Source organism: Anomaloglossus baeobatrachus, chromosome 4 (genome assembly GCF_048569485.1).
Source record: "Anomaloglossus baeobatrachus isolate aAnoBae1 chromosome 4, aAnoBae1.hap1, whole genome shotgun sequence".
Taxonomy (NCBI): domain Eukaryota; kingdom Metazoa; phylum Chordata; class Amphibia; order Anura; family Aromobatidae; genus Anomaloglossus; species Anomaloglossus baeobatrachus.
Genome location: NC_134356.1, coordinates 611,365,574 through 611,380,854, shown reverse-complemented (window position 1 = coordinate 611,380,854; position 15,281 = coordinate 611,365,574). Strand labels below are relative to the sequence as shown.

At 49.5% G+C, this 15,281-nt stretch overlaps 1 protein-coding gene across 1 annotated transcript in view; it reads right to left on the bottom strand.

Annotated features, from left to right (window-relative positions):
* Positions 1 to 3,719: 3,719 nt before the first annotated feature.
* LOC142301892 (WW domain-binding protein 1-like) overlaps positions 3,720 to 15,281 on the bottom strand; it is a 41,783-nt gene continuing 30,221 nt past the window's right edge. Inside the window, exon 4 of the mRNA XM_075342927.1 lies at positions 3,720 to 4,453. Within this exon, the coding sequence (XP_075199042.1) occupies positions 4,101 to 4,453 (353 nt within the window). The 3' untranslated portion in view covers positions 3,720 to 4,100. The remainder of the gene's footprint in view (positions 4,454 to 15,281) is intronic.

Sequence of the window (15,281 nt, the reverse complement as noted above, 5' to 3'; positions counted from 1 at the left end):
GTTTGTACCTTTGGATAGATCCTCAGGTACGTCCGCAGGTTTCCCTCAGCAGCTTCCCGGAAACCGCAGCTATTTATAGCTGCGAAAGTACAGCGAAATATCTGCGGTAAACCTGCGGACATTCATGCGGCTTACCTGCGGAAGTCCCGGCCCTATCTCCATAGTGGAGGGCCGGGAATTCCGCAGGTAATTCCGCATAAATAATTGATATGCAATTATGTGCAGCTGCGGGACATCCGCAGCATGTTCCATAGCCGCACATTCCGCAGCATGGATACAGACACTCCCCATGTCCCATAGGATAACATGGGGAGTGTCTGTACTTGCTAAAACCTGCGGACTTATCTAGAAAATCCAGATAAATTCGCAGGTTTTCCGCAGCAAAATCCGCGGGTACAGAGTCCCGTGGGCACATAGCCTTATACTTATCTGCTGCCGTCTTCATCGGCTGCTCCAGTGTTTCATGGCGCCATAGGTCCCAATTAAATACATCTCTGAGAGCCTCGTTCTGACTCGTATAGCCTTGCATTTGGGGCTTGTGATGTCACTTCTGACTTCCGGCCAGTCAGTAGTTATGGGAACAATATGATGCTATGGGACTGGATTGACATAAAAAAAAAAAGAGAATTTTGTTTACTTACCGTAAATTCTTTTTCTTATAGTTCCGACATGGGAGACCCAGACCCAGACCATGGGTGTATAGCTTCTGCCTCCGGAGGACACACAAAGTACTACACTAAAAAGTGTAGCTCCTCCCTCCGAGCATATACACCCCCTGGATGACCAAATCTAGCCAGTTTAGTGCAAAAGCTGAAGGAGGACATCCACCCACAAGTAGAGACAAAGCAAAACCCGGAACAACCGGAACCTCTGTCTACAACAGCCGGTGAAAACACACGGAACAAGAAAACTGCCAACAGGCAACAGGGAGGGTGCTGGGTCTCCCATGTCGGAACTATAAGAAAAAGAATTTACGGTAAGTAAACAAAATTCTCTTTTTCTTCATCGTTCCTTATGGGAGACCCAGACCATGGAACGTCTCAAAGCAGTCCATGGGTGGATATAAACAGAGAAGTAGGCAAAACCTAACTTCACAAATGGGCGACAGCCGCCTGAAGGATGCGTCTGCCCAAGCTCGCATCTGCCGAAGCATGAGCATGCACTTGGTAGTGCTTTGAAAAGGTGTGCAGACTAGACCAAGTGGCAGCCTGACAGACCTGCTGAGCCGTAGCCTGGTGCCTGAAAGCCCAAGAGGCACCGACAGCTCTGGTCGAGTGTGCCTTGATCCCCGGCGGGGGAGGCACCTGAGTACTCTGGTAGGCATCGGATATGGCCGACCTAATCCAACGAGCTAGGGTCGGTTTAGAAGCCGAAAGACCCTTGCGCTGACCTGTGGTCAGCACAAAAAGAGAGGTGCACCGCCTAAGAGCAGCGGTGCGTGACACATAGATCCGGGGAGAACGAGGCCCCTGTCGCCTCATAGACAGACTTGGCCAGGAGGTCAACCTGGCGGTCAGTGGGATCCTTGAGTGAGGTGCCATCAGCCACAGATACAACTGTCCGGGCTGAGAGTCTAGACACCGGAGGGTCCACCTTTGGTGAGAGAGCCCACTCCTTGACCACCTCTGGTGGAAAAGGAAAACGGTCATCAGAACCACGCTTAGGAAAGCGTTTGTCAGGACAGGCTCTGGGCTTGGACACAGTGGCCTGAAAACTGGAGTGGTTGAGTGGTTAAAGAACACACTCCTTGGTCTCTTAGGCAAAGTAAACTGGTGCTTTTCTGCCAGAGAGGGTTGCTCCTCTGATACTGGCGGATTGAGGGCCAGTACAGTATTAATGGACGCAATCAAATCACTAACATCTGCATCCCCCTCAGTCAGATCAATGGGGCACATAGAGGTAGCGTCCGAGCCCCCAGTAAAGACATCCTCCTCATCCTGCGAATCGGCTCGTGAATTGGAGCCGCGGGACGAGGAAGGAGAGGGGTCCCTGCGTTTCCTTTTAGGAGGACGGGGTCTGGGAGCAGATGAAGAATCCTCTGTGAGCTCTGGAGAGCGAGCCGAAGCAGCAGAGGCACCCTGAGAAGGGGGCTGATGCATGCTCAGCAGAGTCCGGGACAGCTCTCCCATGGAGTCAGCAAAGGACTGGGAGATAGACTTAGTAAACAATTCTACCCAAGCTGGGGGTTCAGCCACCGGGGCCGGAGCAGCCTGAGGGACCACTGGGGAGACTCCAGGCTGAGGCACCACCATGTTAGAGCAGGTATCACAATGTGGATATGTGCTCGGTTCAGGCAGTACGAGCTTACATGCAGTGCATATTGAGTACAGCCTTGCAGCCTTACTCCTAGTGTGAGACATGCTGCTGAGGTGGGTGCTCTGCAGTAAGAACACACTCCTTCAGAATGACCCCCAGAGAGTGTATAATAAAGTCCACAACCAGAGGTTGTGGCTTACCAGACCGATTTGTGTGCCCTCCGGATCCCACAGCTCGGACCCCCAGACAGGTTGCAGAGATGCAGCAGCCAGCGCCGATCAGTGTGAAAACGCTGATAAAATGGCGCCGGAGTGAGGAGGGGGGGCGGGGCCTACTCCAAGAGCGGGAACCGGAGGGCCAAGGGGATATACAGGGGAGGGAAACATCTCCTCAGAGAGGAGTGTCCTCCCCTCTGCTGAACGGCCGGTGGGCGGCGCCGCACTATCCCTCTGCATGACTGACATGCAGGGGCAGTGAAACCGAAAGTAGGCCGCAGCTGAAGCCGGGGACTAAATTTTACAGTGCGGCCGGCGAGCAGGCACCCTCGGCGCGGTTCTCAGGGGAAACCCAGAGAACCGGCCGGAAATGTCACCAAAATAACTAACACACTCTCCCCAACAATAAAAAATGCAAGGGACCCCCTGATAATAACGTCTCAATACTTAGCTTGAGAGACGCAGGGCCAGGTCCCTGAGGGATGAGTGCTCCGTCCGGCAGGGTCCTGAGAGGGCTGCGGATGGAGACCGGTCTCCTGCAAAGCAGTGAGAACCGTGCTGGCTCCCACTTCAAGCCAGAGCCCGAGGGATGGTGAAGGAGCGCGGCATGTAAAGGCTCCAGCCTTGAAATCAACCTTAACAGCACCGCCGACACAGTGGGGTGAGAAGGGACATGCCGGGGGTCCAGCTTGGACCCGCTTTTCTTCCAACTCTTTAAAATCAAAAATCAAAAATCAGATGAGAATGCATGTGTGATCCTCCTGAACACAAAGCATTGAACTGGCTAGATTTGGTCATCCAGGGGGTGTATATGCTCGGAGGGAGGAGCTACACTTTTTAGTGTAGTACTTTGTGTGTCCTCCGGAGGCAGAAGCTATACACCCATGGTCTGGGTCTGGGTCTCCCATAAGGAACGATGAAGAAAGGATAAAAACGCCAGAGGGCAAGTATAAGACTGGGAGGAGGGGACTTAGATTTAAAGCACCACTCCAGCGCTCAAAACAAAACAAAACAAAAACACAAACTGGCTTGGTGCTTTAAAAAGATTAAATAATAATAATAATAATGATTATTATTATTAATAATAAAAAAATAAAAGCTATAAAATCAAATCCCCATTAAAAAAGACAAACAACAAACTGGCTTGGTGCTTTAAAAATAAAATAATAATAATAATAATAATAAATAAAAAAATAAAAGCTATAAAACCATGTCCCCATTAAAAAACAAAAAAACAAAAACAAAACATTTGAATGCTGAATTGAGCTGGTTTATTTTTCAGTATTCCTTTCTGTCTGTCACGTGAAACCAAGTTCTGGTAAATACGAGATTACGAAGCTTCCTGATGTCTATAACAAAACGTTTCTAACAGTATACAAAAAATAATAATAACAAGGAAATAAAAACTTGGATTTTTTTGTGAAATCCGCTGACAAACATACAAAACAAAGTGCAAAAGCTCTGTAAGAAGATGCCATCAGTGCAAGGATAGTGCCAGGAAATAGAGGGTTGTCAGGGTTGGCGAGGCCTCTGCTCCCCCTTTGTAACAGCCCTTGAATGTAAATGTCTTTGTGATACAGCCCCTTATCACATACGCCGGCTACAGCCTATAAAGCACAGACGGAGGAGTTATTCCACTCTGGGACATATGTCGGTATCCTCTTCTCTCTCGTTCAGGCAGGCCACTTTCTCATCACACAACACAATCCCGGAGTCCCCTGTGATATGACGTCTTCTCTCTAAGGCACTTGAGCTTCGCTGGTCACCATTGTCATGTTGCTGATGTTCTTCAGCAGGTCCCTCTGATGCATCTGGGAAAGGGTCATCTTGGTGAGACCACGCAACGTTTAATCCTGTGGAAGTGACTGGAGGAACGAGATCAGCCGGAATCTCATCTAAAATCTCGCAATAAGGAGGTGGAGGTGTAGGAGGGTCCTGTGTCACTTCATCGTACGTAGGCAGTTTGCAATTGGGCCAAGGCTCTGGAAGTAAAAAAGGTATAAAAGATATTTATAGCTTTTTTTAAAAGCAGTAAAAAGTTTCTACTGACTGTGTTAATGCACAGTATTTGTCTCACACCACATTCCACACTTAAAAGGAACCTGAAGGGGCAATATGCACCCAGAACCACGAGCAGTTCTGGGTGCATATTGCTAATCCCTGAGTAGTATAGATAAAAGGGATCTTTAGAAAATCTAGATTACTTACCGGTTATGGCGTTTTCCCGTTGCCACGACAGCGTCACTAGAGAGATAGGTCCGCCCCTCATTCTGGACAGGCAACCCACTAAAATAAAAGGGCGGCACCTGTCCCATGCATCAGTTAGGTTACAGAGCACAGAGAGGAGTACTAGAAAAGGCAAGGTTAATCCAACCCTCACGGTCACACCCACTATTGTGAAGGGCAAAAACCGAGAGAGTGAAAAGGCAAAAAACCAAAAGGGGTGGGACGCAGTGGCGTTGTCGTGGCTCTGGAATAAAACATTACCGGTAAGTAATCCAAATTTTTCCCATCGCCACGACAGCACCACCAGAAAGATTTGAAAGAAAATACCTTTAGGGAGGGACCAGAGCCTCCAGAGCCCTGTCACCGAAACATAGGAGACGTGGCAGAAGAGCCAGCCGGCAGTGCATAAAATAAAGGCGGTCAGAGAGATCAAGTCCCACGCAAGTGAGCCGAGGCATATCTGCAAGGACAGCCCAGGAGGGCGACAGATCCATTGGAGCGTCCCGTAATACCCCGAGGCACCAATGTACCACAGGCCATACAAACCTCCCCAAGAGGCACCCGGAACCAACTAGTATGTGTTTTAATTTTGCCTGGACACGTAAAGCCACTAATGGGTAAAGGCATAAGGCTACTAAAGACACAAGGCACGCCAAAGGCGCTTGCTGGGAGGCGTCAAGCAAGTATAGCGACACTAGGCCCCAACATAGCGGTGCTGAGTACAAGCACAAAGGTGCCAGGTACAAGGCCAGGAGGCGCCTGGCAACACGCCCAGGAGGCGCTAGGAACAAACTTCAGAAGCGCTAGACACAGGCCCCAGAGGCCCTAGGCCCAGAGGCGCCAGACAGGCGGCACAGGCTCAAAGCGGAAGGCACAAGCTCAGATGTACCAGGCACTGGTACAAAAAGGTACCAGGCACTGGTACAAAAAGGTACCAGGCACAACAGTGGCACAAGCAACAGAGGAACTAGGCTCCGGTACGGAGGCCACAACACCGAGGCCAGTCACAGGGGTACTAGCCCAGGCATAAGGGCAGAATCACAGAGGGACAAGGCACATCACAGACCCTAGGCACAACATAGGCACTAGGCCCACTATAGGCACTATGCACCTCATGTGCATTAGGCACAGTCTAGGCAGGAGGCACAGCAGAGGCACCAAGGCACAGCAGAGGCACCAAGGCACAGCAGAGGTACCAAGGCACTAAGACACCGCACTGCAGCACTAAGCCCAAGCTTGGAGGCACCAGCCCGCTCCGGAGGCTTCGAAGCCATGGGCGAGCAGGGAAGGTCAGAGCCGAGAAGCAATGAGACCAATCCACCCCGAATAGGAAAGCCCCCCAGGCCCATCAGAGGCAAGGGGCAAAGAGAAAACCTCTAAGGCAGAGGTTCCCAACTCCAGTCCTTAAGGCACACCAACAGTGCATGTTTTCAGGATTTCTTTAGCATTGCATGGGTGTTGGATTCAGCACCTTTGCAGGTGATTAAATTATCACCTGTGCAATACTAAAGGTCCAGTCACACTAAGCAACTTACCAGCGATCCCAACAACGATAGGGATCACTGGTAAGTTGCTAGGAGGTTGCTGGTGAGATGTCACACTGCGACGCTCCAGCGATCCCACCAGCAACCTGACCTGGCAGGGATCGCTGGAGCGTCGCTACACGAGTTGCTGGTGAGCTCACCAGCAACCAGTGACCAGCCCCCAGCGCCGCGTGGAAGATGCTGCGCTTGGTAACTAAGGTAAATATCGGGTAACCAACCCGATATTTACCTTGGTTACCAGCGCACGGAGCTACACGTGCAGAGAGCAGGGAGCAGCGCACACTGAGCGCTGGCTCCCTGCTCTCCTAGTTACAGCACACATCGGGTTAATTACCCGATGTGTGCTGCAGCTACATGTGCACAGAGCAGGAGCCGGCACTGACAGCTGAGAGCGGCGGAGGCTGGTAACAAAGGTAAATATCGGGTAACCAAGGACAGGGCTTCTTGGTTACCCGATGTTTACATTGGTTACCAGCCTCAGCAGAAGCCGGCTCCTGCTGCCTGCACATTTAGTTGTTGCTGTCTCGCTGTCACACACAGCGATCTGTGCTTCACAGCGGGACAGCAACAACTAAAAAATGGCCCAGGACATTCAGCAACAACCAACGACCTCACAGCAGGGGCCAGGTTGTTGCTGGATGTCACACACAGCAACATCGCTAGCAACGTCACAAAAGTTGTTCGTTAGCAGCGATGTTTGCGCTGCGATGTTGCTTAGTGTGACGGGGCCTTAAGGAAATCCTGAAAACATGCACTGTTGGTGTGCCTTGAGGACTGGAGTTGGGAACCTCTGCTCTAAGGGAGGAGTCTGTTTTCTTTGTATTCTTTATGGTATGGCTTGTCTGAAACACCAGACGCAAGCGGTGGAGGGAATCCGAGCCAAGTGGACAGAGTCGGGAGGCGAGCAGTCTGAGCCCTATTGTGAGGCTGGAGGAGTGAAGCCGCCTCAGACTGCCCCTGAGAGCCATGCAACCGTGGGCTCAGAAGAATCCACTACGGAAGGCAGAATAGGCCCATGAGGAGGCTCCGCTGAAGGGCAGCTTCCAATCTCTAAGAATGGAAAAATCCTTAACATATGCCCTACCCCAGAAGCAGGCAGACAGATAGCCTGAGTCTGGGATGCCGCCAGATAAAAAAAACAAACCTGGAGGAGCCATCGTTGCCAGCGGCAGAAATTCACCCGTAACTTTACAAGGGCTGGCTTCCAGATCGGAAACCGGCCAGCCAGTTTTTTTTTTTTGATGCACCCAGTCAGTATAAGAGCGTGCAGGCCGAGTCCGCCCAGAGGCCCAGCAATGCTTGGGAATGACCGAGAGGAAGCCGGGAAGTAAACCGTCACTCACCACCCAGACGGACCGCACCGGGCTGAGGCGGGAGGATCTGCGTGAATTCGCGGCTATGAGTATCCATCAGGTAAGGCCAGAGTCGGTACAAGGAAGGAACGCTACCACCATGCAGTAGTGGTGGGCAGCGCCATCTTGCCCGTCCCTGCGCAAGTGCAGACATTGCTTCCGATCCGACGATACCTCCTGTCAGGACCCGGAAGTCTGCAGCGTGGCCAGAGATAGCAGCATCCTCCTGCATCCTAACCTGGAAACCATTGCCTTTTCTAGTACTCCTCTCTGTGCTCTGTAACCTAACTGATGCATGTGAGAGGTGCCGCCCTTTTATTTTAGTGGGTTTCCTGTTCAGAATGGGGGGCGGACCTATCTCTCTGGTGGTGCTGTCGTGTTGACAGGAAAAAATTATTTCTAAAGATCCTATATATGTTAAGTTAAAGGAGTTGTCCGACATTAGCTTAACAAAAAATTTTGAGTTTATCTGTGCTGTATTGTCATATAAATCACCCCTACATTGTTATTTTTTGTTTTCTAACTTTTGTTCCTCTTGAATTATACCTTTATTCTCTGCAGCTTCTTGTTTACATTCAGCTCTAGCAAACTGACCACTTCCTGTGCAAAACCTCCCAGTCAGAGCTGTCACCGCCCAGCCTCAGTGTCCAGCCCCACCCCAGTGTCCAGCCGCACCCCCTACACACATTCCCTGTCAGTATATTCTTCCCCAGCACCTGACCTGGTATCACTACAGCATTGCAAATAACAGCCCCACATCGGACTCTGCACCGTACACGCACACACATGGCTCTGCACTGTACACGCACACACATGGCTCTGCACCGTACACGCACACACATGGCTCTGCACCGTAAACGCACACACATGGCTCTGCACCGTACACGCACACACATGGCTCTGCACCGTAAACGCACACACATGGCTCTGCACCGTAAACGCACACACATGGCTCTGCACCGTAAACGCACACACATGGCTCTGCACCGTACACGCACACACATGGCTCTGCACCGTAAACGCACACACATGGCTCTGCACACGCACACATATGGCTCTGTACCGCACACGCACACACATGGCTCTGCACCGTACACGCACACACATGGCTCTGCACCGTACACGCACACACATGGCTCTGCACCGTAAACGCACACACATGGCTCTGCACACGCACACATATGGCTCTGTACCGCACACGCACACATATGGCTCTGCACCGTACACGCACACACATGGCTCTGCACACGCACACATATGGCTCTGTACCGCACACGCACACATATGGCTCTGCACCGTACACGCACACACATGGCTCTGCACACGCACACACATGGCTCTGCACCGTACACATATGGCTCTGTACCGCACACGCACACACATGGCTCTGCACCGTACACGCACACACATGGCTCTGCACCGTACACGCACACACATGGCTCTGCACCGTACACGCACACACATGGCTCTGCACACGCACACATATGGCTCTGTACCGCACACGCACACATATGGCTCTGCACCGTACACGCACACACATGGCTCTGCACCGTACACGCACACACATGGCTCTGCACCGTACACGCACACACATGGCTCTGCACCGTACACGCACACACATGGCTCTGCACCGTACACGCACACACATGGCTCTGCACACGCACACATATGGCTCTGTACCGCACACGCATGGCTCTGCACACGCACACACATGGCTCTGCACCGTACACATATGGCTCTGTACCGCACACGCACACACATGGCTCTGCACCGTACACGCACACACATGGCTCTGCACCGTACACGCACACACATGGCTCTGCACCGTACACGCACACACATGGCTCTGCACACGCACACATATGGCTCTGTACCGCACACGCACACATATGGCTCTGCACCGTACACGCACACACATGGCTCTGCACCGTACACGCACACACATGGCTCTGCACCGTAAACGCACACACATGGCTCTGCACCATACACATATGGCTCTGTACCGCACACGCACACATATGGCTCTGCACACGCACACACATGGCTCTGCACCGTAAACGCACACACATGGCTCTGCACACGCACACATGGCTCTGTACCGCACACGCACACACATGGCTCTGCACCGTACACGCACACACATGGCTCTGCACACGCACACATATGGCTCTGCCAGCCCCCCCATCCCCATCCCCATAGGGAACACATGTGGAGTACATACTCACCTGTCCTCGGTCCCCGCCGCTCCTGCACGTTCGTGCGCTGTCTGTGCTCTGTTCAGCACAGTAGTGACGTCACCGCTGTGCTGCAGATTGCACAGACAGCGGGAGGGACAGTGATGAGAAGCAGCGCTGCGCTGCTTCTCATCAGCACTTTCAAATGTACCGGCATCGGTGATCTGTGATGCCGGTACATTTGAATGTGCGATCCTGGGCAGGGGGCCCGGTGCTGGAGCTGACACCACGGCAGCTGCTGCCAGGCCCCGCCCCCAGGTCACGGACCACCACAGCAGTGCAGGGGGAGGTTACTGGAGGTGCGGGGGAATGTGTGGGAGGGTGCAGGGAAGGGGGCGGTGACTCCTCGCACTGTACACCCAGCAGGGAGGTGACATGCTGCTCCACATTTGCATGTCAACATGGCCCTGCCCATGTAGACGTGCAAAGACCGGAAGCAGCAAAATCGCGGCAGGAGCGGTCACATGACCGCTCTGAGCCGGGGGAGAGGGGCTGACAGCGGGGCAGGTAAGTGGTCTCTATCTACTTACCTGCCCCAATGTAGCCCAATAGGGAAATAAAAAAAAAAAGTCAAAGAAGCCGGATAACCCCTTTAATGATTGCAGGGACTAGTTGCAAGGGCGTTAGTTCCTGCGCTCATTCCACCTTCTTAGCATGTTAGCACACCAACAGGGGCCTGCTAACATGCTGTCAATGCCCATTGCCCAGCGTCATCAGCAATGACGCTCATACCCGTGTCCGCAGTCACCGCCTTCAACACTGCGCAGTGCGCATGATCATGCGTACTAGACCTCTCTGAGGCCGGGACGCATACACCCGGCTTCATACTGCGCATGACTGGAAGTGTGGTGACTTCTGAGCACGCGTACTGCCCGGTGTCTAATGCAGTGACAACCGACACAGGTACGCGCGTCACCACTGATAGCAATGGGCATTGAATATCATGTTGGCACGCTCTTGAGCTGACGTTTTTACGAATACCATTTTAGGGTAGATAAGATGTTTTGATAGTCTCTTATTGCAGTGTTGCGAGGGGAAAAAAAATTGAAACATAATTCTGGAGTTTTGATTTTTTTCTCATTACGCCATTTACCGATCAGATTAATTTATTTTATATTTTGAGACCTCAATCACTTCTGAACGCAGTGATACCAAATGTGTCTATTTTTTTTTAAATAGGTTTTATTTTTAGTGGTGCAAAAAGGGGTGATTTCAACACCATTTTTTTTTTTCACTTTTTTCCCTGTGTTTACTATTCCCCTTGAGGGACTTGAAGTTGCTATTATTTGATAGCATCAGCACTGTTCTGTGTAGCACAAATCATGATCTCCTATAAATGCCAGACACCGTCTGATGTTCACAGGAGAAACATAACAGGCACGGTGGTCATCAGCTGACCCCTGGCTGTCATGATAACCCATCGACCCTTCGGAATTAGATCACAGAGCGCTGATGGGCAGGAGGAAAGACACGATCCTCTGACGGCACGTGTTAGGCTATGTGCACACTGAGTTTTTTCGCAGCGTTTTTGCGCGTTTTTCGGGTGCGTTTTTGGCCTCAAAACTGCATGACTTTGCTTCCCCAACAAAGTATCAGTTTTCATTTTTGATGTCCGCACACAATTTTTTTTTTAAACTGCGTTTTTGAGCTTAAAAAAAAAAAAAAAAAAATGGACATGTCAATTCTTTCCTGCGTTTTCCCCCCATGCAATGCATTGGAAAAATGCAGAGATAGCAAAACGCAGCCAAAAACGCACCAAATTGCGGTAAAAAGCGCATGCGTTTTTTGCCGCCTTTTTTTTGCCGCGGGTGCGCTTGTGCGTTTTTAGCGGCCAAAACCGCACAAAAACGCAGCGTCAAAAAAAAAAAAAAAAACGCACCGTGTGCACATAGCCTTAACACTAGAACTACTGAGGTAGTCATTTTGACTAATTTGCACCATGTATTTCTATATAGGTGTCACGAGTCCAGTAGTTCTAGTGTTAAATGGAATCTGTCACCAGGTTTTTGCTACCTAGTCTGAGCGCAGCATAACGTAGGGGCAGAGATCCTGATTCCAAAGATGTGTCACTTACTGAGCTGCTAAGTGTAGATTTTATAAAATCCCTGGTTAATCAGAAGGAGATAATCATTACAGGACTACTTGGCGTGCTGCAGGTAGTCCATCATATTTATGAGCGCTGTATAACTGCTAGATCTGCAGCAGAGAAAACACTGATTTTATCAAAATGACAGCAAACAGCCCAGTGACAGACCACTGGAATCAGGGTCTCTGTCTTTACATTATGCTGCTATCAGATGGGGGAGCAAGAACCTGGTGACAGATTCCCTTTAAAACGCCGCTGTCAGTCTGACAGCGAAACTCAACTGGTTAACAGGTGCCAGTCCAACAGCGGCTGCTAGAGGCACATGATGGCTTATTACATCATGTACGGGGAATAATGCAGACTTTGCCTATGAGCATGCAACAAAGGCAGGGACATAACTTCTGAAGTACATGTACGTCAAAAATCATGAAGAGGTTAATCCTTCCATGCACAAAGGCCAAATGCTCACTGGCAAGAACACTGTCACCTGGCACCAATATAAACCTGTATATTATGTATGGCACAGCACGTGTATTTATTTACTTGGGTAAAAGGCAATAGGAGAGGACCAGACTATTGTTTATTTTTTTTGTTTTAGACAATTTGCATCAGGTTAGAAGATAGGATGGAGCATGATAAAGCGCATACATACACAAGGCCGGCAAAATCCTCTATTTTATTTTTTTAACTTTCCTCTATTGTGAAAAGCAAGTGTAAACTGAAGCGGTTAGCTTACCCGACATACCCTCCTCATTATCATTGAAAATGCAACATCAAGAAGGAAAAAGTAGTTGAATTGTGGAAATCACAAGACAAAAACATTTTTCAAATCGAACACCACCAGGCCGCATGTTTCTTGTGATACTATGAGCAGCCGGTGTGGTCTATATTATCATCGTCTGCAGCATCTCCAGACTTGCCTCCCATTGAGCACATCTGGGACATAATTGAAAAGTGATAAAGAGATAGACCTGGCTCACTCGACGTGGGGGTGCTCTGGAATAATAGGTCCAGTATAACAAAAAAATATATCCGGCACACCACTATGTAAAAGAGGAATCTTGGAATTGGTTTGAAAAAAACATGGATTTATTGTGTATGTACAGGAAAGTCCGTCCAACGTTTCGATCCAAAAGGATCTTTCACAGGGACAATGGGACCTGAAGTATAAAAGGGTTGTCAAATCGTATCAGTACAGGTGGTCATCAAAGTGTACCAGAAGGATGCGTAAGCGGTCTCGGTAATTCTACTAAGTGATATAGTGCTAGGGGAGTGTCCAACAAGAACGTGTCGTGGTCTTGTGTATAGCAGGGACGCTTCCAGAGAGGAGGAATGGCAGTGCTGCCGGCTGAGATTTAGGTGAACGGAAGCCTGCAACTGCGTTGGTGGGAAAGTGGATCTCCAGTGATGGCGTCCCACCAACGCAGTTGCAGGCTTCCGTTCACCTAAATCTCAGCCGGCAGCACTGCCATTCCTCCTCTCTGGAAGCATTCCTGCTCTGCTTGCTATAAGGGAATTTCCCTCAGACAAATTGGATCCCTTTTCTATAGGGAACTGGTGTATGTCTTTCCAACAAAAACCATTACCTACAAACCAGCCATATACCCAGTGATTCGCACTTAACAGTGACCGTCATAGTGCCACTCCACGCCTAATATTAATACCCTATTTACCAGCAAGGTTTCCCCTTCTCCGATCACGTTATATAAAGGAATTACATTAATGTGACCCACTCAGTGGCATGATCGGTTTCCCCATCCGACATTGTGTGACTAACATTTATTGGTTCCATTGATCCGGATGCGTCCCTGCTATACACAAGACCACGACACGTTCTTGTTGGACACTCCCCTAGCACTATATCACTTAGTAGAATTACCGAGACCGCTTACGCATCCTTCTGGTACACTTTGATGACCACCTGTACTGATACGATTTGACAACCCTTTTATACTTCAGGTCCCATTGTCCCATTGTCCCTGTGAAAGATCCTTTTGGATCGAAACGTTGGACGGACTTTCCTGTACATACACAATAAATCCATGTTTTTTTCAAACCAATTCCGAGATTCCTCTTTTACATAGTGGTGTGCCGGATATATTTTTTTGTTATAATTGAAAAGTGAGCTGCCAGCAGTGGATCTTGATTTGCCCAAGCACATTCGGAGTGGCATAACATTTCCCATGAACAACCTCATTGATAGCAAGTAAGTTGTTTAAGTGCAGGGATTTCTGCATGTGGTGCTCATTATCAATATTGAATAGACAGATGTGATTTCCATAATTCTCCCACCTATATCTGCATTAATAAATTCTTGTATTTCTTATCAAACAAGAATTGTGAAACCTTCTTTGAAATGTTAGCATTGTGCTGTTACTTTATACATTTCCAGATGAAGTGACAAATACATTCCCCATGGCGTGTGAAAATGACACTGTTCAATCGTGAGCTCTCAGACTGGGAACATGATCTAATCAGCAGAAGAGTAACACTGAATAGTCAATTTATTCATACATTTCCCAAAAGGAATAAATGATAATTCCTTAAAAAGCGAAAAAACTATAAATATGTATGGGTGTATACGCTTTCTGCCCGAAAATGGTGCAAGACAGAGCATACGCTTTCTCTGCTCCATTATACTCAATGGCCCTGTCGGTGCATACGTCCAAAACACGTTTTGTGGGGTGAAGGGGGCGGAATTTCGGACGTATGCCCCGACAGAGCCACTAAAACGCAATGTGAAAGGGGCCTAACTCTAACGCTTCAATGGATCCCAGTGATTCTGAGACTGTTTTTTCGAGATATATTGTACTTCATGGTAGTGGTAAATGCAAAACGATATTTAGCGATTCATAGCGTTTTCCACAGCCTTTGTAATCCCATAATAAAGTAGAAGCCAACCTACGTTTCCGTTAACAGATGTCAGACCTGAGTGGGGACTTGTGTTTTTGTGGGTTGAGTTGAATGGTATTTGGTGGCTATTTGAGGTACAGAACATTTTGGATCAGTTCACATTTATTCTGTGCTCTATGTTGAGCACTTACATTAGGGTTTCCATCTACATCTCCGATACATGCGATTCAGATGAAAACCCCGACAGATCCATTCCCTTGACGTTTAAAAACACGCACATGTCCCTGCGTGTGCCGTGAATCACGGCACACGTGGGTTGTCTAAGTGCAATCCGGGCTCCGTTATCCGTGGCCCGTGATTGCACTTAGAAATAAACTCACTTGTGCGCGCTCCCGCTGTCCATGGTGCTGATCGCTCCCGCGACGCAGCATCCGGCCGGCGGTGACCCCCGCAGCAGCTGCTTCCGGGTCGGCTGTGTCGCGCATAATGAATATGCGCGACAGTAATCAGCCGGC